We start from the raw sequence: 23428 nt of genomic DNA, 5'->3' as shown, positions 1-23428 counted from the left end.
CCTCCTTGGAGTGCACCAAAAAACAGTGTCTCCTGCAGGACTTAATTTGGTTGTAAATTCAGTTGTTTTTTTTTTTTGTTTTTTTTTTTTGAGGAGGAGGGGGGCTGCACCTGTTCACCTGGACAACACGGTAAGATTTTTTTTTTTTTTTTTTTTTTTTTTTGATCCAAAGCTTTTCTGGGGTCTCCTTCTCTTTGTCGTCTCCGGAGGTGCTCTAACAGGTGTGACGGTGATTATCCGGATAGATTCTCTTTTTGATCGGTCCAGACGCGTCGCCCTTTCTTTTGTGTGTGACATTAACCTGCAGCATCAGCGCAATATCACCTTGAACAGGTTACTGTCGTTCAAGTTTGCAAACAGTAAAAATATTCTGCAAGGGGGGTTATTTTATGTTATTTTAATGGATTGCTTTGGCGTGCATGTGGCTCCAAACGGATAATTCATGTGCCAGTTTTTCTAAAACAGAGCAGGTGCTCCTATTTCTGATCATCTTGAGCTCTACTCATCAGGATCGAAATGGAATCGATTTAAGCTGGTACTTACTATTGATTGGTTTAAAATGAGTGTATTGATAATTATTTTTAACTTGTCCTATCTGTGGGTTGTGCGCCCTCAGGTTATTCTAAATAACTCCTGTGGGTTTTTCTCCTCCTCGGCCAGCTCTACTTTTCAGCTTGGATGACATAAAGAGAGATTTAAGAAGCGGGACATATATATATATATATATATATATATATATATATTTTTTTTTTTTTTTTTTTTTTTTTTTTTTTTTAAAGTGAGGCATCTTTTGGAGGTGAGGACTTTGGCTCAGGGTGTCGGGAGTGATGGCGGCGTCTGCACCCTCCTGCTCCTCCAACACCGCCACCTCCTCCTCCTCCTCTTCTGGCGTCGAAGCGGATCCCAACTCGACAAATTTACGACCACCAGGCTCAAGTAGGTCCATCACAGATAAAAATGCGTTTGCACTTGTGTTATTTACTTTTTGTGCAATGCCATTAATCATTTCCATCAAGGGAGGCGGTGGGAGTTCTTTTTTTTCAAATCACCTACAGTGTAAGAAGGCTGCTTTTCATTCAGAATATCAGGACATCCAGGATTCTACTTACAAAAGAATGCTACTCTCTATTATTATTATTATTATTATTATTATTATTATTATTATTATTATTATTATTATTATTATTATTATTATTATTATTATTATTATTATTATTATATTGCAACGGCTTTGTGCAGGGGTGGTGGCCAAGTGGTTAGTGCACTTGGTTTCGGTGCGGCAGGTTCCCGGTTCAAATCCCACCCCTGCCACATTTCTCCATGTAATGTGGAGTTGCGTCAGGAAGGGCATCCGGCGTAAAACCTGTGCCAATTACACCTCGGATTTGCTGTGGCGACCCCGAGTGCAAACAAGGGAGCAGCCGAAGGGTCTTACTATATTGCAACGGCTTTGTCAGAATTCCTGCTGCACAAATGTAAAAAGAATTGCATGCATTTAATCAATTAAAATTAGCCCTTAAGTGGTTGTTAATTCATGCATGTTAAATTGGCCTTAATGGAACTTTAAGTGTTGCAGTCTTCATGCAGGTGCACTGTTGAAGCCCTTTAGAAGGACCACAGCTTTTTCATTGTCAGTTCTTATAGAGGGAGAAGAGCAGAGCTTTTTTATTTGTTATTATTATTACTATTATTATTATTATTATTATTATTATTTTGGAATAAAATCTCCTTTATTTTTGCTGCAAACATAGTCAAATCTTGTTTTCCTTTCTGGATCAGATTTTTTCCCCTCCCTTTGTTTTTTTCAATGATGTCTTCAACAAAATGCATTATGTCTGTGTGCAGTGTGGTTTCTTTCTTTTGTTGTCCATTTTATTTCCCCCACATGAACGAATTTTTTTCTAGAGGACGAGTGCGTCGGATGAGCTGAGCAGGGTAATGATTTATCTAATGATCCAAAACCAAGGGAGTGTGGAAGTGCAGTGTGGGAGCTGTGGGAGTACCTCCCCTACCGCCTGCAAGCCAAATTGCTGCTTTTTTTTTTTTTTTTTTTTTTGAGGGTTGTGGTCCTTGCTCCCATCCCCTCCATGGCTGGAAGCACTCGATAACGGCGTAATTCTCTATCTGTCAGCGGCCAGCCGCCTCACGTCTACTGAAGCGTGCATTGTAACCGGCATCCTTTCACTCAATTAGATTGTTTGGTTGATGTGGGTCCAAACGGATAATTAATTTTAAATCCTTGCCTAGGTCATGAGCAGTGACTTACTGTGGAAATTGGTTAATCCACACCCAGGACCCAGGGAAAGCAACGAAATGTAAAAAAAAAATAATAATAAATGAATAAATTTTTAAAAATTTAATATATCGATTGTTTTAAAATAGCTCACTGAGATTTTCTCGTTTCCTCAAGTTTCTTTCTCATTAAATTGCTTATTTCATCTATATATATATATATATATATAAATGGATCATTTGTTTTCCCAAATTATTTCAGGCTATGACGCGTGGTGTGGAGTTGCGCATGGATGCACGAGAAAATTAGGAATGAAGATATGCGGTAGGTTTGTGCATTTATTCCTCTCGGTTTTGTTAAAATTCTGAACAATATATTCTTTCATCAGTCCTGACAGGCAAATGCCATTTAGATCATGAAACGTGGAGGCACGCGGCCTGCACAACTCTCATAAGGATGACATTGTATCATTAGTAAATGGAAGAAATTACTTTGAATTTAACCTGCATGTGGAAAAACGGACACGAAATCTACAGGTTTGTGAATTAAATGCGATATTGTCATGCTTACTCTTTTGTTATTTATTATCCAAGGACGTGCGCCATAATGTAATGACACGCACCGATGCGCAGCGCTATTATTGACCGACATGTTCTGCTGGTTTCATTAACGCTATTTAATCATAAGACAAAAGGACAACAAATTTTTACTTATTTATTTATTTATTTTCAATTATACAAAATATTGCATGGGATAATTGCTTGCACCCACCCCCCCCCCCCCCACCCCCTTTTTTTTTTTTTTTTTTTTTTTTTTTTGCGCCCTGCAGGATTTGCAGATAAATTCACATTTAGCACCACTCCCACTGTTAAATGTGCCTTTGGGCTGTAATGCTGTTCCCTGCCCACTGAGGTGAACACTTAATAAGAATTTACAGCCGCTACATGACAGAGATTTGTTTTTCTGGGCTGGAGTTTGGTGCTGATGTCACGGGCTCAGCCTTCCACAGACTAGCAGCTCCACCCCAGAAACACCATGCCCAGCGCATGAGGCTTTACTCTACACGTACTTATTTATTTTAAATAATAATAATTAAAAAAAAAAAAAGAAAAGAAAAGAAAAATCAAAGACAAGTCACGCAGAGTTAAATTTTGTGCGCTTATTCAAGCTGCCGCTGTCGGCATGTGGAATCACCTGCCGGACACTTCTCCTTGCTGTGATATTTCTTCAGGGTTTCTGCAGAAGAACAACACTCTGGAGGAGAGGAGCAGGATTGTGAGCTCCATCAAGGAGCGCACAGCCAAAAACCTGCTGTCCTGTGACAACATGCGCAGAGATGCGCTCTGCAGGCGCACAGAGACTGACTTCTCCAACCTGTACGCCAGAGGTAGGCGACAGAAAGACAGAAAGCTGTCAGTGTTTTTGCTTGAAAATAGTTTTGAAATGTGATAAACAATGATATACAGAGTATATAGGCTACATGTGAATCAGTTTGTTGCTGTATTAAGAAGTGTTGCTTTGGTTATTATCAAGACTGTCAGCTAAATCCAAAATTTTGATATCCATAAAGTAATTTTTTATATATATATATAATTGATAGGTTTATCTTTTGAACTTGCCTTATGACATCATAAAGATAACCTGCTGACAAATAGAATTCTGACTCCACATTTTTAGTTGTTTAGAAGCATTGAAGTGTTTCGCTCTAGTTACTGTAGTTTTTTTGTTTGTTTGTTTTTGGGTTTTTTTTTAAAGTAGTGGCTGTTTATATTGGCCTTTGAAAATGAAAGACACCTGGGAAGAACATATGGAGCGATGAGGCCACTGATGAGAGGTGTCTGGTGATGGGTTTGGGCATGCTTTTGCAGGAGAAACATGGTCCATGTCTTGAGAGTCCTGATGCTTCTTGTCTTACAATAGCGAGACCAGTGATCTAAGGTGATGACTGGAAATCTTTGGTAGTTAGTCTCTTCAGAAGATTCTTGGTCACTGTTGGAATGACTTTGCCTCAAACAAATTGTTATTTGTGGAGACTCAGATGAGGCCTATCACTTGAATTTACAAAACTAAACTAAACAAAAACAGTGAAAGTGAGCTTTCTAAGAAACTGCCACATAGTTAATAATACTGAACAATTTCCAAATGCAAATGCAGAACCAGTTTTGAGTTTTGTTTGATTGCAAAATTACCAACATACAGCGGTATGTATTGATTTAACATGTGATTACCTTTCTACAGATCTGCTGCCTGCCAAGAATGGAGAAGAACCAACCATGCAGTTCTTGCTGGAGGTCGTTGACATTCTCACCAACTACATCCGGAAGACTTTTGACAGATCCACCAAGGTCCTGGACTTCCATCATCCCCACCAGCTGCTGGAGGGGATGGAAGGCTTCAACCTGGAGCTTTCCGAGCAGCCCGAGTCACTGGAGCAGATTCTGGTGGACTGCAGGGACACCTTGAAATATGGAGTGAGGACAGGTGAGAACAAGGAGACCAAAGACGCCGTGCAGCCTTTCTACAGTCAATAACTCCTATTAACGTACATGCCAGTGTAATGATTACAGATAAGCCTCTTCTCTCTCAGTCTCCAGTGATTTATAGTTTGAGGTGAAATACGTTCCCTTGTGTCTTCATCAACTGCAGGTCACCCCAGGTTCTTTAACCAGCTGTCTACTGGATTAGACATCGTTGGCTTGGCGGGAGAGTGGCTTACCTCCACCGCCAATACAAACATGTGAGTGATGTGACACCGTTAGATCTGCTGCTGCAGCTCATTCTTTCACCTGTGCAGCATCATGCAGCTCATTGATGAAAAGAATACAATTTGATCCAATTCATAAATGATTTGGATAATATCACTGGAACTCTTAAAATACAATGGTTGTTCCTTATTGTTTCTAAGTAGTGCACGGAGAGAAGATGCTTTATTCATGGTGTCACTTGGAGTGACATGCAGTAATTACTATCTTTGCAGGTCTTTTAGCTGAAGAATACGCAGCGTGCATGCACTCATAGACTGTCAATCAAGAAAAAAAGAAAGCACAAAAGAGCTGATCTCACCCCCACCACCCCCCAAAATGCACACCCACATTCACACACACATTATTCCCAGTGTTTTCCTGCACACTGGCTGTGGTCACATAATACAGCCCTGCAGGCAGACTAAATTGCATATTGATTCCCATTCAGAGTTTACATGCTGTCTTTCTTTCATGTCATGCTGATTCCAGTGATATACCAATGTGAGGGAGAAAAAAGGAACATCTGCTCTGAGACCATTATGTGCACAATATGAACATACCACTGGGACTCACCAATGGCTTCTCTTTGTCAAGAGGAAGACTTAAAGTGGAGTAACCAGTTTATTAGGTACAAGAATACAATGTCATACAAATCAACACAATAGCACTGCAATCAATTCTCTGCAGAGCTGATGATCAGCGGCGGCATCAGAGAGTAGTCAAAGATGGCCTGAGCTGTCACTCTTTCCCCAGTAGCTCTGACCGTTAAGCAGAAATGACTGCAGATGCAAATCCAGATGCAAATGTGATATGTACAGTGAGTGGGCAGGCTGTAGTTTTGCACCTCACATTTTACTGACCTTCATTTTGTACACTGTCTCAGTTATATATATATATATATATATATATATATATATATATATATATATATATATATATATATATATATATATATATATATATATATATATATATATATATATATATATATATATATATATATATATATATATATATATACATATATATATAAACAAGACTCCAACACCTTGAATACTTTACTTTTAATGAAATCAGTTGTAATGTGCATTTCTTATATTATCCATGCAGAATATGCTGAACTGATTTGAACCTAAAGGCCAGTAAAATATTTGAAATTATCCACCGCCGAGGTATTGATTATTGTGACCAAGGTCTACTTCAGAAAATCCGAACTGGGGGGTGCAGAAACTGGTTCCTGCTGAGCTTAACAAGTAATGTTGTTACCATTTTATCAATGTCAAAAAACAAACAAACAAAACAAAAATGTAACAGTTTACTAATAATAATCTGTGACAAAATAGGACATATATAAAGTTTAAGATTGTAAGACTATACAGTACTCAGGTAATTTCAGAGTTTTGGTCCTATGTTGAAAGCCCACCCACACGTTACTATTTATGTGGTGTAAAATCTTATCACATAATAGGGCATTGGCAGTGAAAGAGTTGGAAAAAGACAACTAATTAGTCATGGGTGTGTTGTAGTCACAACATAAAACCAACAAATGAGTTTCATCTGTCTTTCCCTTTAAAATGTGCACCAAGTGCTTGTGCCTTGCTGTTGAGAGGGTGTACTTAGAGGTTAGAGGTTTTCTGGTAAAGCCATAAACTAGTATGCACAAAGACACTGGAAGTGTACTGACTGTAGTAACATGCTTTAAAACTCTAACCAAGATAAAGTAGCTTGATGGAATTTTGAAATTATATAATAATAGATATTTTGAAAAACAAACAAACAAAAGATCACTGTAGACTTTGCTAAAAACAAAAGTATGAGAAATATGGCTGCTGTACCTTGGTGTTGATGGTGTGGATGCTCTGCTTGGTGATGGCAGGTGGTGTCCTGGCTGTTGAAATCAGGATCCTGCCTGATGTGTTGTCCTTGGAGGCCTTCCAGCAGCCAGCCAACAGTCCTTTCAGCTGTTCGGTTGTTTGTGTCTATGAGTTGTGCAAATTTAATATTAGCATTACTTGCATTATTTGCAATCTTGAGTACAGAGAGTCTACAAGGGTCTTAGCACATGTCCCTGTGGGATACCTGAGCTCAATGTCTGTGTGAGGAGGAATTATTGCTGATTCTTACTACCTGACATCTGTCTGTTAAAATGTCCATGAGCCATTTGCAATAAAGTGTGGTCAAGTTTTATGAGCAAGAAAATATAAAAAGCTGAGCTGAAATAGGACCAATCACTCACAATATTTCACTATGACAGAAGTGCAATGGATCAGTCAGCACAGACATTGCTGCAGGTCTCTTGGGTGTTGGAATAGTAAGTCAAAATTTTCTGCCTGCACTTTTGCTTATAAAACTATTTTGTGTGTCACACAAGAAATATATTTCATGATATGTACTGATGTATAAGAATGAGGCTGACATAGATTATAAACATTACCCTTAAGGATTATTACTGAGCATTTGATAATGTACTACAGGAGCTATAATATGACCAACAGCCATAAATCTGACCAGATCATCTTTTTAATCTGTACATTTGAGAGGTAAATACAACATGAAATTTCCAAACATGAATAACGTGATTTACATGACAACATATCTTATGCTTAAAGGGGCTATATAATGTGAAATATTATGCACAATTGGTTTATGCCTAACTTTTACAGTTAAGTAAATACACACTTGACAAAATCGAAAACCTCACCCGGACATGACTCATAGACAAACCATATGACGGTCATCATATGTACATACATGACACCTCCTACTGAAGGCTACACTCTCCACTATTGACTCAGTGGCCCTGTACTGTAATTGCCACGGAAATAGAGTCTGGATGAGACCATGTGTGGTTGATTTTTTTGTAGGAACTGAATTTATTGGGTTTTTTTTTGTTTGTTTGTTTGTTTGTTTGTTTTTATCCTAATACACAAATCACCTTTTGCATGTCCATGACAAATCCAATCTACCGTTCATGAAGAGCTTAAAGGTTCATGGTTAATAGCTACAGAAAAGTTAGGGTTAAGGTCTGTATAGTGTTGCATAACAGTCATGGACATGGACTGTGTGTTTTTGTTGGTTGGAGGAATATCCTGGAGTAAGTTCATTTTAGTGTAGTATGTACATGGAGCTGCTCCTTGAAGTAACTCCTCTGCTGTATACAAAATTTAGGCCTGAAACTGCTAATTTTACACTTCCATGACATATGTCACAGGAATCCATATCAGAGATCCTCACTTTCAGACACACCCATTTAGCCTTTCTATGCTCTGTATGATATGCTGACACAGTCTGTGGAAAAGAGATAAGTGACTTTCTCCCATGAGGGTGGGGGGTGTTGCAGGTGAGCTTTCCATTTAAAACAATGGCTACATTTTTTTATGATCGCCTCGGTGTCTATGTGGCATTTTTATACATACTTGAATATCTGGTGAATTCAAATCAGTTTATTTATGTAGTACCAAATTATAACACAAGTCACCTATTAACAATGTGGCCCATGAGCAAGCACACTGTAGACAGCATTTTTTGGTTACAGGAAAAAGCCTAAAGCAGAACAAAGTCAGTGGGGTGACCATCTGCTTTGATCATACCATCAAGACAAAACACAATGCAGAACATGCAATAAAAAATGCTTCTAAACAACCATATTTGAGTCATTATAGGGCAGTGCAGTCTCGTTTGAACCCTGAGTAATATCGCGGGATTTGACCACTTATGGGGACAGTTGCATTGTGTCCTGTTGCGCAATATATACACAGCATAATGTCACGCAGGAAAATGGTGTACTGTTTTGTTTTCGGCTGCAATCACCAACGCAGTTGCGAAAGGTGCAGTTTTTTTTTCGGTTCCCAGTGGAGAACGGAAGGCGAGGCAAATAGGAGACACTGTATCTGTAAGTGTTAGCCTACACAGCTAATCAGAGTAGCTACATTCTTTTGCCTACACAACCACCTCGACACGTTGGATTTTGGGTCATAAACAAACCGCAACACATGTCCACTTTCCACCGCATCGCCACGTTTTCTTTTGCATTTTCATTTTGTTTGTGTGTAATTTGCCCAAAAACTCAAAGAAAATGCCAATTTTTTGTCCCCGGAAGTAGAGAAATGACGTCGTATGCATCATATTTTACCCCTTTTTAGCCCACCCTCAAACAAGACTGCGCTGCCCAATTTGCAATGTGGCACAACTAAATACACAATAATGAAAGGCATCTGAGGGCTGATATACTATACCCTGTGTGCGCTGCATACGGAGATATGAGTTTATATCACAAATACTTACTGTCAGCAATACACGCAGTGAGCTCCTAGGGACCACACATCGTCGAGGTGTTTTTTTTTTAACTATATATGACTTCATTTTAATTCTTTGTGATTTCATCTTCAAGTCACTTATAGATCACAAATATTTTAATGATCAATATGAGCTTTTGATCAAATCTGTAGCCAAACTGGCAGCAGAGATATTATGTTAAATGTGTTTTTTTGGGCTATGTTTTGTTTGACCTTGACTTTTGGCCAATATGTTCCAAAATTTAATCATCTAGAGACACTAACACAAATAATAGACTCTGCTCCTGTTGATGGTCTCTCTCAGATATCCAGGAGTTTAGCCCACACCTACTTGACCCCTTGTTGCTTTTTTCTGTGTATTCGTTCACTCATTAATGTGGTATTACAAAGTCAGTATCTCATTTCAGATAAGAGATATGCAGGAAAATCTGCTTATATTAGATTGTGAAAGATGTGCTTAATAAGACCCCTTTAAGTGTGATATGTGAGATGTTGTAAGGGACTTTAAATGTGATGTGGATGGTAGACAAAATGTGGCACTGTGTTTTAAAAAAATATATAATTGACAGCTATAAGCCTAGAGTAACAATGATTGAAACAAGATCTTATCTTTTTCCTTCTTCCACTCTCAGCCAACAGTCTGCCATCCCCAGGCTCCCTTAAATTTAATACAGCATCAGTTTGGATGATTTGAACCAGAGGCTGGAGGCTGCTTACATACTTGTAAATTACCTTTATTAATTACTCCATCATTCCTAATTACCCCTGGCAGATATTGATTGACACTAATAGACTGACAGACACATCTCAGTCTTGCATAATCAGACAACACCACTGACTGTGCGATCAAAGGTGTTGAATTAATGTGTAACATCTGGGAAGTGCCATCTGACCTGTTTGTATTTTTCCATTCATTATACTGCACATGCATATGATTCTGTGATGCATAATGCACAAATGCTGTAATATTCCACTGAATTACTGTTTTTTTCTTTGTATAAATAGACAGATTCTAGTTAGCAGAAGATACTACGGTGGCTAATACAATGGACAACACTCCAAATTCTCAAATTAACACAACATGAGCAAATACAAAACTGTTTCCAAATACAGAAATAGATAAATAACACATTATCTCACACTGCATACACATTATCAAGTTAAATTGTTATATTGCAAATTGTAGGTTATATTTGTGCTCGCTGTGCTTATGAGCATTTTCTCAATTTACAAGACATATTTTGATTCAACTACTTGTAGAAATCATGCAGGTGAGGAGGGTTTTTTTGTTGTTGTTGTTTTTTATTTTATTTGTTTGTTTGTTTGTTTGTTTTATTTTGTAGTTGTGAGTCATTTCTTAATTTAGTGGCATGGCCTCTTTTGGACCTCTGCAACATACACTAGATGCCTAGACTAAAAAAAAACAATATACAATACAGCTCACTAAAACCATTATGGAGTTCATATTTTGAAAATGTTTACTGGGCTACGTCACATTTGTTGTTCATTTTCCCTCACCAATTTGAAATTATGCCACTGATGGTAAATTTAATGAGCCTGTGGAAGAACAATGTGGCATTTTCTGTCATTTCACTGCAGAAGAAGAACACCAAGAAAACGATGTTTCACTGAAATATGTCTATGTGCATTATGACACATTCTTTCTTACTGTCAAATCTCCAATAATTAGAATGTACTAATAGATTGAGTGGCTTCTGTATTTATCAAGTCCGTCTCTCCTGCAGAGTTTATTTGAATGCAACAGCAGACAAAACAAGCACATATTCTGCCTTAACCCACTACACCCTTAGCAAATTTTGATAAACTTACTATTGACAATTGATGCTTTTCTGCAGAAATGACTTTTTGGACCAAAAATCAATAGGATTCTTGGGGTCCCATTGTACATTTCTGCCCTGATTGACTTCCCGATGTCAAAAATGAGGAAACTGGGCCTTATTGTCTCAAAAAAGTGCCCTGATTGCCCTGATTGACTTCCCGATGTCAAAATGAGGAAACTGGGCCTTATTGTCTCAAAAAAGTGCAAAAATCCTGTGCTATCCGAGTGTAACAGATCATTGCAGAATGCACACAGGCATGCACGATTCCAAGTACACGATTGTTGGCGTGTATGCACCAAAATGCTACTTCTTCACACTCTGTCCAATCAGCTAATGTCTATGCCAAAAATGGCCATGGAATAGCGTGACATGGTGTGCTTGGCATACTTGTTGCAGAGGAGGAGCCAACAAAGGCTGACTTGAATATTTTAATCCACATTATTTGCCAGTAATCGGGTGCAATAGTGCACGTTCCAAGTGCACTCTACTGGGTACTATTTATGACCTGGTTGCCTACAAGTTACAGTGAAATATAATTTGCACCAGTCAAAAAGTGCCTCTTGAAGAATAAAAAGCATATATATAAGTCGTACCAGACTATAAGTCACACCAGAGTTTAAGTTGCACCTTTTTTCTGTATTTCAGCTCTTTAATTTGGGATTTTTATTAATTTCCATTTATTCTGTGTGCAATGGATTCAGACACCACGATAGTTTTAGTGCTTTTGGATCTTAGTGCTGTGTTTGATACTGTGGATCATCGTGATTTACTTGATAGGCTGGAAAATTACTTTGGGATTACTGAAAGTGTTCTTGCTTGGCTGACATCATACTTGTCCAGTCGTTCTTATTGTGTTGTATATAATAACACTACTTCTGGCCTTGGTGAAATGAAATTTGGGGTTTTACAGGGGTCTTTGTTAGGCCCCTTGCTTTTCTCACTTTATATAGCGCCCCTTGGGCATATTCTGCAGCATTACGGGATTGCCTTTCATTGTTATGCTGATGATACTCAATTGTACATGCCGGTAACTGCTGGTAATCTTGCCCATATAAAAGCCTTAGAAGATTTTCTTATATCTGTGAGAAGTTGGTTGTCTAGTAATTTCCTACACTTGAATTCTGATAAGACTGAAATGATTATTCTTGGTCCAGCCAGACATCAGCATCAATTTGACCAGCTGGCGTTTAATTTGGGTTCATGTGTTGTGCATCATATGGACAAAGTGAGGAATCTTGGAGTACTTTTTGATCCTACGTTGTCTTTTGGCCCCCACATTAGAGACATTATGAGGACTGCCTTCTTCCATCTGCGAAATGTGGCGAGGATTCGTCCCATCCTGTCTATGGCTGAAGCTGAGACTTTGATACATGTGTTTATTTCTTCCAGACTAGATTATTGTAATGCTTTATTTTCTGGCTTGCCTCAGCCTAGCATTCGGGGACTTCAGTTGGTACAGAATGCTGCTGCCAGACTTTTGACACAAAGTAGAAGGTTTGACCACATTACTCCCATTCTGGCATCCGTTCATTGGCTACCGCTTTCTGACAGATCGGATTTTAAAGTCTTATTGTTGGTTTATAAAATTGTTCACGGACTGGCACCTTCCTACCTGGCGGACTTGGTTAAGCCCTACATACCTGCGCAGCCCTTGCATTCACAGGGCGCAGGGCTTCTGTGTGTTCCGAGGGTGAACAAGAAGTCTGTGGGGTATAGAGCCTTCTCCTACCGTGGTCCGACTCTTACCTGCAGTTATTAGGCAGTCTGACACGGTGGAGACTTTTAAATCAAGACTGAAGACCCACTTTTTTAGACTTTGTTTTTATGTTTGCTTTGTAATTTCTTTTTATTCTACTGTGTTTTATCTTTTATTGTGCTTTTCTTGATTTTAATTTTGATTTTAAATTACTTTGTGTTGTTATGAATTGTGTGAAGTGCCTTTCGGCGACTTTGTCATGAGTTGGCGCTATATAAATTGAATTGAATTAAATTGAATTCTTTTACTATTGCAGTTTATTTTGTTTAATGTATTGATTCCTGGAAAAGCCTTATATAAATACTAATGATAATTATTATTAAGAATGAAGGTGCAATTTTTCTGTATATAAATTGCACCAGATTATAAATCACAGGACTCCGCAAACTATTTAATAAAAACCTCAACATACTCAGAAAAAATAGGGAATACTTCACTTTTTTTACCCTAATTCACCATTCGGGAGTGTCTCAATTCCTATATACTATTACACCAGATTATCCACTTTTACTTTTCAACAGTTACACCCAACTGCCAGATTGTTTACTTTTGTTGAGTTGTGATTCATCCCAATGTCACATTTATTTTTTACATGATTAAAACTTTCCCAGTTGCTCACCACGTTCTACAACACTACATTTACCACAGATTACACCCACTTAAATGCCCTGATTGGGTATCCAATTAATTGTTGCACCCAGAATGTACACAATCAGGTGTAAAAAAAAAAAAAATTACAAAGGGAAACTGTATTTACACACATACCAAGTTTGGTGAGGGTTAGGCATTCTGGAAAGAAGTTTTTGCACTCACCCGATTCTTACAAACTATGCTCCAGTGACCTTGACCTTCTGACCACAAAGTCAGTAGACTTGTTGGAGGCAATATACCTAACACACATACCACCTTTGGTGACAGTTGGACAATTAAAAAAGAAATGCTCATATTTACATACACAATCAGGTGTAAAAAAAAAAAAAAAATTACAATGGAAAACTGGCTTTACACACATGCCAAGTTTGGTGATAATCAGGTATTTAGGAAAGAAAATTTTGTGCTCACAAGATTTTTACAAAGTACACTCCAGTGACCTTGACCTTTGACCTCAAAATCAATAGGCTTCTTGTGGTCATTATGTGTAATACATATACCAACTATGGTGACACCCGGACAGTACAATAAAACATGTAACTCTAATATGAGACCAAAGATGGGACTGTATGAGATTAACCAAATAGCAATTATTTATTTATTTATTAGCTTTTTCATATGCATTTTCCAGGTTTACCTATGAGATTGCCCCCGTTTTTGTACTCATGGAGCAGCTGACACTTATGAAGATGAGAGAGATGATTGGCTGGCCAAACGGAGAGGGTGATGGGATTTTTTCTCCAGGTAACAGCCCTCTGAGCAAATGACTGAATCCAGCCCTTATGTGAAAAACAAATATTTATTCTTTCCTGTTTTATCATTGACAAGCAGAAGCATTGTCTCTAAATGTGCCAATCCTGACAGCATATATGTCTCATTTTTGCAGGAGGAGCGATATCCAATATGTACAGTGTGATGATTGCCAGATACAAGTTCTTCCCAGAAATCAAGACCAAAGGCATGGCAGCTGCACCCAGACTGGTTCTCTTCACTTCAGAGCACGTTAGTCAATCACTGCACCACTCCTTATCATTACCTGCACAAGCAGCCTGTAGGTTTACTCAAGTACAACCCCTGGCAATAATTATGGAATCACCAGCCTCGGAGGATGTTCATTCAGTTGTTTAATTTTGTAGAAAAAAAGCAGATCACAGACATGACACAAAACTAAAGTCATTTCAAATGGCAACTTTCTGGCTTTAAGAAACACTATAAGAAATCAAGAAAAAAAATTGTGGCAGTCAGTAACGGTTACTTTTTTAGACCAAGCAGAGGGAAAAAAATATGGACTCATTCAATTCTGAGGAATAAATTATGGAATCACCCTATAAATTTTCATCCCCAAAACTAACACCTGCATCAAATCAGATCTGCTCGTTAGTCTGCATCTAAAAAGGAGTGATCACACCTTGGAGAGCTGTTGCACCAAGTGGACTGACATGAATCATGACTCCAACACGAGAGATGTCAATTGAAACAAAGGAGAGGATTATCAAACTCTTAAAAGAGGGTAAATCATCATGCAATGTTGCAAAAGATGTTGGTTGTTCACAGTCAGCTGTGTCTAAACTCTGGACCAAATACAAACAACATGGGAAGGTTGTTAAAGGCAAACATACTGGTAGACCAAGGAAGACATCAAAGCGTCAAGACAGAAAACTTAAAGCAATATGTCTCAAAAATCGAAAATGTTGTGTGGGCCGCTGAAGAGGAGGTACTGCTGGCCCACCACCACCAGAGGGCGCCCTGCTTGGAGTGCGGGCTCCAAGCACGAGAGGGCGCCAGACCCAGAGGAAGTGACAGCTGTCACTCATCACACCAGCTGTCACTCATCTACACCAGTACTTAAGCCGGACTGCAACTCCACCTCCCCGCCGAGAAATCGACTACCGAGAGGTATTTTCTCTGCTATCTGACACTTTGTGTGTACTAAACCAGATCTCTCTTGCAGCCTTATTCTTGTGGACGTTGCTTATCCGGGACTTCGGCGTGTGGCGTGATGACGACGACTGCGCCACACTCTCTGAACAGATAAGTGGTTAGACAAGAGCTGCACGAGTGTGTGATTCGGAGGTGGAGGTTCTCCTCCTGACTGTGTACAGACTGTGGACCACTGAGTGTAAGGACTTACACTCATTCATCTTGTCTCTGCTTTTTGCCAGCAGTACCAGGGTCGACAGCCGAAGACAGAGGTCACCTGGGGACTCGGGACTTGGCGGCTCCGGTGTTCTTCAGACCGTTGGTGGTGGAGGCCGTGTGGGACGCGGCCTCTCTCTCGTCGGGGTCTTCTATCTTCGAGCCTGCCCACACGTCACCTGGTGTTAACTGACTTTACAAATTCTGTGTGTTACGTTGTGTGTTGTCACAACATTAAATTGTTACCTTTTGGCTTACTCATTGTCCGTTCATTTGCGCCCCCTGTTGTGGGTCCGTGCTACGACACCTTCCCAACAGGATTTCTCGGCCAATCGTCATGGATTCCGAGGGGCGTCACCTCGAGCGTGAACGGCCAATGGAAGAGCCGGGAGCGCAGGCGTCAGCGGGAGGCGTGTTGAGTGAGCTGCAGCAGATCTTAACCGCCTTCACGGCTCGGTTGGATTTAGTGACCGAGCAGAATGTCCTCCTTAATCGGAGAGTGGAGGCTCTCGCCGCCAGGGTGGAAGCGCACGATCAGGGCGCTGCTGCAGCTCCTCCTCTGGCTGGTCCTGGGCCTGTATCAGACGTACCACTGGTCGTTCAACGAACCCCCCCACCGTCCCCTGAAGCATACATAAGCCCTCCGGAACCGTACGGGGGCTGTGTCGAGACGTGCGCGGACTTCCTCATGCAGTGTTCGCTCGTCTTTTCACAGCGCCCTGTCATGTACGCATCAGACGCTAGCCGGGTAGCTTATGTTATTAATCTGCTTCGAGGAGAGGCACGCGCATGGGCTACGGCGCTTTGGGAGCAGAACTCACGGCTCCTAACGTCTTATACTGGGTTTGTACGGGAGTTCAAACAAGTGTTTGATCATCCCAACAGAGGCGAGACCGCTTCAAACGTGCTGCTGTCGATGAGACAGGGGCGCCGTAGCGCAGCCGAGTATGCAGTCGACTTCCGCATCGCGGCAGCGAGGTCCGGCTGGAATAACGTTGCGCTCCGCGCCGCCTTTATAAGTGGGCTGTCCCCGGTCCTTAAGGAGCACCTACTGGCTAAGGAGGAACCGCGGGATTTTGACGGGCTTGTCGATTTGGTTATACGCTTAGACAACCGTTTGAATGAGCATCGTCGGGAGCAGGCCGGGGGGCGTGACCGGGCACGAGCCGTCCCTCCCCCTTCCGGTTCCAACAAGGTGACGTCGTCCCCACGCTTCACTGCCAGAGAGCCCCGTGTGGCTACAGCTCCCCCTGCTGAGGAGGCTATGGACACGAGCAGGGCCAAAGTAAGATCAAATGTCAGACAAAGGAGACTGGCCCGCGGGGAGTGTTTTGTCTGCGGCTCTTGTGAGCATATGCAGAGGGACAGCCCTGAACGGTCAAACTACAACGCCCGTCCTTAGAAACTGGGCTAAGGGTGGGCCATAACACACACGCGGAAAGATCCCGCAGATCGGCACGAATCCCAGTAACAATCCTTTGTGAGGAGTTAACCCTTCACGCCCCAGCACTGATAGACACGGGGTCAGAAGGGAATCTGCTGGACAGCAGATGGGCAAAGGAAGTAGGGCTCCCTCTGGTGGCTCTGCCGGCACCAGTGCAGGTGCGAGCACTAGATGGCACCCTGCTTCCATTAATCACACATCAGACACAACCAGTGACCTTGGTTGTGTCTGGGAATCACAGGGAGGAGATAGTGTTCCATGTAACACCGTCTACCTCCCGAGTGATTCTGGGTTTTCCATGGATGGTGAAGCACAATCCCCGGGTCGATTGGCCGTCCGGGGTTGTGACGCAGTGGAGCGAAACCTGCCACCGGGAGTGTTTAGGATCCTCGGTTCCCCCCGGCACTACAGCTAATGAGGAGGTCAAAGTCCCCCTCAATCTATCGGCGGTGCCTAAGGAGTACCATGGTCTTGCTGACGTTTTCAGCAAAGATCTGGCGCTCACTCTTCCTCCGCACTGACCGTATGATTGTGCCATCGATTTAGTCCCGGGCGTTGAGTACCCGTCCAGTAGGTTGTACAACCTCTCACGTCCGGAACGCGAATCAATGGAGACCTACATCCGGGACTCCTTAACTGCCGGGCTGATCCGGAACTCCACCTCCCCGATGGGTGCTGGTTTCTTTTTTGTGGGCAAGAAGGACGGCGGACTCCGTCCATGCATTGATTACAGAGGGCTGAACGAGATCACGGTTCGCAACCGATACCCGTTACCTCTGTTGGATTCAGTGTTCACGCCCCTGCATGGAGCCCAAATCTTTACGAAATTGGATCTTAGAAACGCGTACCACCTGGTTCGGATCCGGAAGGGAGACGAATGGAAGACGGCATTCAACACCCCGTTAGGTCATTTTGAGTACCTGGTCATGCTGTTCGGCCTCACTAACGCCCCTGCGACGTTCCAAGCTTTGGTAAATGACGTCTTGCAGGACTTCCTGCATCGGTTCGTCTTCGTATATCTGGACGATATACTCATCTTTTCCCCGGACCCTGAGACCCATGTCCAGCATGTACGTCAGGTCCTACAGCGGTTGTTGGAGAACCGGCTGTTTGTGAAGGGCGAGAAGTGCGAGTTCCACCGCACTTCTTTGTCCTTCCTGAGGTTCATCATCTCCTCCAACTCCGTCGCCCCTGATCCGGCTAAGGTTGCGGCGGTGAGAGATTGGCCCCAACCAACAAGCCGCAGGAAACTACAGCAGTTCCTCGGCTTTGCAAATTTTTACAGGAGGTTCATTAAAGGTTACAGTCAGGTAGTTAGCCCCCTGACTGCCCTGACCTCCACCAAGGTCCCCTTCACCTGGTCGGATCGGTGCGAAGCCGCGCTCCAGGAGTTGAAACGCCGGTTCTCGACTGCACCAGTTCTGGTGCAGCCTGATCCTGATCGCCAGTACGTAGTAGAAGTGGACGCCTCTGACTCAGGGATAGGAGCCGTGCTGTCCCAGAGCGTAGAGGCTGATAAAGTTCTCCATCCTTGTGCCTTTTATTCCCGCAGGTTGACCCCAGCTGAACGGAAGTATGACGTTGGCAATCGGGAACTTCTTGCGGTGAAGGAGGCTCTTGAAGAGTGGAGACACCTGCTGGAGGGGGTGTCGTTGCCCTTCACGGTTTTCACTGACCATCGGAACCTGGAGTACATCCAGACCGCCAAGCGGCTGAACCCCAGGCAAGCCCGCTGGTCTCTGTTCTTCGGGCGCTTTGACTTCCGGATCACATATCGCCCTGGGATCAAGAACCAAAAATCAGATGCATTGTCCCGGGTGCACGAAGAAGAAGCCAAAGCGGGGCTGTCGAACCCCACCGAGACCATCATCCCCGAGTCCACTGTCGTGGCCACCCTTACCTGGGACGTGGAGAAGGCCGTCCGGGAGGCCCTGACCAGGAGCCCGGACCCGGGGACTGGCCCCAAGGACAGACTGTACGTCCCACCAGAGGCAAGAGCTGCCGTATTGGACTTCTGTCACGGGTCCAAGCTCTCCTGTCATCCCGGAGTGCGTAGGAACGTGGCAGTAGTCCAGCAGCGCTTCTGGTGGGCGTCCCTGGAAACCGACGTCCGGGACTACATCCAGGCCTGTACCATCTGCGCCAGGGGCAAGGCAGACCATCAGAGGACGACGGGCCTCCTCCAACCCCTGCCAGTGCCTCATCGCCCCTGGTCTCACATCGGCCTGGATTTCATCACGGGCCTCCCGCCGTCCCAGGGCAACACCGTAATCCTCACGATAGTGGACCGGTTCTCCAAGGCGGCCCACTTCGTGGCCCTCCCGAAGCTCCCGACGGCCCAGGAGACAGCAGACCTCCTGGTCCATCACGTCTTGCGGCTGCATGGGATACCATCGGACATCGTCTCAGATCGTGGTCCCCAGTTCTCTTCACAGGTGTGGAGGAGTTTCTGCAAGGAGCTGGGGGCCACCGTGAGTCTCTCGTCCGGGTACCACCCCCAGACCAACGGCCAGGCAGAGCGGGCCAACCAGGAGTTGGAGCAGGTCCTTCGGTGTGTCACCTCTGCACATCCGGTGGCCTGGAGTCACCATCTGGCCTGGATCGAGTATGCCCACAACAGCCAAGTTTCGTCTGCTACCGGCCTCTCCCCTTTTGAGGTGTGTTTGGGGTACCAGCCCCCATTGTTCCCGCTGGTGGAGGGAGAGGTCGGTGTGCCCTCGGTCCAGGCCCACCTCAGGAGATGTCGCCGGGTGTGGTGGACCGCCCGCTCTGCCCTGTTAAAGGCCCGGACGAGGGCCAAGTCCCATGCGGACCGCCGACGGTCCCCGGCCCCCACGTACCAGCCCGGGCAGGAGGTGTGGCTGTCAACAAGGGACATCCCCCTCTGTGTGGACTCACCCAAGTTAAAGGACAGATACATCGGACCATTCCCTATCCTCAAGATCATCAACCCGGCCGCAGTGAAGCTCCGTCTCCCGGCTTCGCTGCGGATCCACCCTGTCTTCCACGTGTCCCGTATCAAACCGCACCACACCTCGCCCCTCTGTACACCTGGACCCACACTGCCTCCTGCCCGGCTCATCGACGGGGAGCCTGCTTGGACGGTCCGCAGGCTCCTGGACGTCCGTCGTAAGGGCCGGGGGTTCCAATATCTGGTGGACTGGGAGGGGTATGGACCTGAAGAACGCTCCTGGGTGAAGAGGAGCTTCATCCTGGACCCGGCCCTCCTGGCCGATTTCTACAGACGACACCCGAACAAGCCCGGTCGGGCGCCAGGAGGCGCCCGTTGAGGGGGGGGTCCTGTTGTGTGGGCCGCTGAAGAGGAGGTACTGCTGGCCCACCACCACCAGAGGGCGCCCTGCTTGGAGTGCGGGCTCCAAGCACGAGAGGGCACCAGACCCAGAGGAAGTGACAGCTGTCACTCATCACACCAGCTGTCACTCATCTACACCAGTACTTAAGCCGGACTGCAACTCCACCTCCCCGCCGAGAAATCGACTACCGAGAGGTATTTTCTCTGCTATCTGACACTTTGTGTGTACTAAACCAGATCTCTCTTGCAGCCTTATTCTTGTGGACGTTGCCTTATCCGGGACTTCGGCGTGTGGCGTGACGACGACGACTGCGCCACACTCTCTGAACAGATAAGTGGTTAGACAAGAGCTGCACGAGTGTGTGATTTGGAGGTGGAGGTTCTCCTCCTGACTGTGTACAGACTGTGGACCACTGAGTGTAAGGACTTACACTCATTCATCTTGTCTCTGCTTTTTGCCAGCAGTACCAGGGTCGACAGCCGAAGACAGAGGTCACCTGGGGACTCGGGACTTGGCGGCTCCGGTGTTCTTCAGACCGTTGGTGGTGGAGGCCGTGTGGGACGCGGCCTCTCTCTCGTCGGGGTCTTCTATCTTCGAGCCTGCCCACACGTCACCTGGTGTTAATTGACTTTACAAATTCTGTGTGTTACGTTGTGTGTTGTCACAACATTAAATTACCTTTTGGCTTACTCATTGTCTGTTCATTTGCGCCCCCTGTTGTGGGTCCGTGCTACGACACCTTCCCAACAGAAAATGCACAATAAAACAAATGAGGAACGAATGGGAGGAAACTGGAGTCAACATCTGTGAACGAACTAAAAGGAACTGCCTAAAGGAAATAGGATTTACATACAGAAAAGCTAAACGAAAGCCATCATTAACACCTAAACAGAAAAAAACAAGGTTACAATGGGCTAAGGAAAAGCAATCGTGGACTGTGGATGACTGGATGAAAGTCATATTCAGTGATGAATCTTGAATCTGCATTGGGCAAGGTGATGATGCTGGAACTTTTGTTTGGTGTCGTTCCAATGAGATTTATAAAGATGAATGCCTGAAGAGAACATGTAAATTTCCACAGTCATTAATGATATGGGGCTACATGTCAGGTAAAGGCACTGGGGAGATGGCTGTCATTACATCATCAATAAATGCACAAGTTTACGTTGATATTTTGGACACTTTTCTTATCCCATCAATTGAAAGGATGTTTGGGGATGATGAAATCATTTTTCAAGATGATAATGCATCTTGCCATAGAGCAAAAACTGTGAAAACATTCCTTGTAAAAAGACACATAGGGTCAATGCCATGGCCTGCAAATAGTCCGGATCTTAATCCAATTGAAAATTTTTGGTGGAAGTTGAAGAAAATGGTCCATGACAAGGCTCCAACCTGCAAAGCTGATCTGGCAACAGCAATCAGAGAAGGTTGGAGCCAGATTGAAGAAGAGTACTGTTTGTCACTCATTAAGTCCATGCCTCAGAGACTGCAAGCTGTTGTAAAAGCCAGAGGTGGTGCAACAAAATACTAGTGATGTGTTGGAGCGTTCTTTTGTTTTTCATGATTCCATAATTTTTTTCCTCAGAATTGAGTGATTCCATATTTTTTCCCTCTGCTTGGTCTAAAAAAGTCACCGTTACTGATTGCCACAATTTTTTTTCCTGATTTCTTATAAAGTTTCTTAAAGCCAGAAAGTTGCCATTTGAAATGACTTTAGTTTTGTCATGTCTGTGATCTGCTTTTTTCTACAAAATTAAACAACTGAATGAACATGCTCCGAGGCCAGTGATTCCATAATTATTGCCAGGGGTTGTATATCAAAAGTTGCAGAAATATAATTTGCTATAAGCAGTAGAAGACACTTTTTTGTGAACATCTGATCCAAGACTTAATCACAATTATTTTATTTTATTCTTGTGAATAAATCAAAAAGTAATGCACACATTTGATCATAGATTCTCTGCTTGAGATAGACCAGGGAAGATGTGCCACCAACATGCAATAATGTGTCTCAGCCTGTGATTCACAAAGTGTGGGCCACAGACCCCATGTGGTGGTACTTTACAGGTCAGCTGTGTGAGGTCATTAAAATAAATAAATGAAAATATCTTGAATTAATGTTTAAAATTACACACAAATATTTATGATTATTTTTGAAATGTAATCAAAAGTAATTAAATCTGCCCTAGTTTAACATAATATATACACATGGAAAAGGGTCACTTTTTCCTCATGTATCAGTCAGATTTGTCGTTAAAGGTTTTGGGTGGGATGCAGAATATTTTCAGATTTCAGAGCAGGCCATGGTGACCTTAAGTTTGCCGCTCATGCACAGCAGGTGAGTCGCCGTGATGAGCGGTGATGCGCAGCAGGTGAGACTCTGAGTGCACCATCTGGGGGAAAAACTCAGAGCTACACACAGGGTAGAAAAGGGAAGGAGAGAGAGGCAGAGCAAAGGCCAACCATGACAGGGGCCTCATTAATCAACAGACAACACACACAATATGTGCTTAAACCGTGCATTCAAACATTTCTATGCAAAGTGTGGAATTTACCACCTTATACATAGAAATATGTGTATACACACAGCTCTGACCATGCATACGCACAGCATCTAGTGGTAGAACAGGGGAAACTGCAAACAGAAAGCATTGTTGCATATATATATATATATATGTATATATATATATATATATATATATATATATATGTTACTTCCTCAAATTATTAAGTACACAATTAATAATTTTGTCTAGTTACAAACAGACTTGTCAACTCATTGTTGTCAAAACCTACAAAAGAAACATGTAAGAACAACTAGCAGTTTTTGTCACCAGCAAAACAGTTTTCCTCCTGTAATTTTATATTAAAGATGGGCTCATGTTATTTTCACTGCTCAAATTTCACAAGGAGAGATTTTATTTTAATAATGACAGCAGCACAGTGATGTTCACATGACTCCAATGATTCTGGGAAAACCACCACGCTAAATATTTGTCTACTTGTTCTGT

At 43.1% G+C, this 23428-nt stretch overlaps 1 protein-coding gene and 1 long non-coding RNA gene across 2 annotated transcripts in view; one reads left to right on the top strand and one right to left on the bottom strand.

The window, feature by feature from the left end:
* The first annotated feature begins 770 nt into the window (after positions 1–770).
* The window catches only part of LOC117524373 (glutamate decarboxylase 1-like), a 37825-nt gene continuing 15167 nt past the window's right edge, over positions 771–23428 (top strand). Inside the window, exons 1-7 of the mRNA XM_034186134.1 lie at positions 771–936; positions 2495–2557; positions 3465–3620; positions 4472–4714; positions 4880–4970; positions 14152–14264; positions 14407–14522. Of these exons, the coding sequence (XP_034042025.1) occupies positions 828–936; positions 2495–2557; positions 3465–3620; positions 4472–4714; positions 4880–4970; positions 14152–14264; positions 14407–14522 (891 nt within the window). The 5' untranslated portion in view covers positions 771–827. The remainder of the gene's footprint in view (positions 937–2494; positions 2558–3464; positions 3621–4471; positions 4715–4879; positions 4971–14151; positions 14265–14406; positions 14523–23428) is intronic.
* On the bottom strand, positions 2930–23069 carry LOC117524374. The gene is made up of 3 exons (XR_004564756.1): positions 22887–23069; positions 20732–20736; positions 2930–2942 (listed from the first exon to the last, which is right to left on the bottom strand). It is a non-coding gene; the product is annotated as an uncharacterized LOC117524374 (long non-coding RNA).

The sequence above is a fragment of the Thalassophryne amazonica genome, chromosome 14 (genome assembly GCF_902500255.1).
Source record: "Thalassophryne amazonica chromosome 14, fThaAma1.1, whole genome shotgun sequence".
In the NCBI taxonomy this organism is placed as follows: domain Eukaryota; kingdom Metazoa; phylum Chordata; class Actinopteri; order Batrachoidiformes; family Batrachoididae; genus Thalassophryne; species Thalassophryne amazonica.
This window is presented reverse-complemented; position numbering and strand designations above follow the sequence as displayed.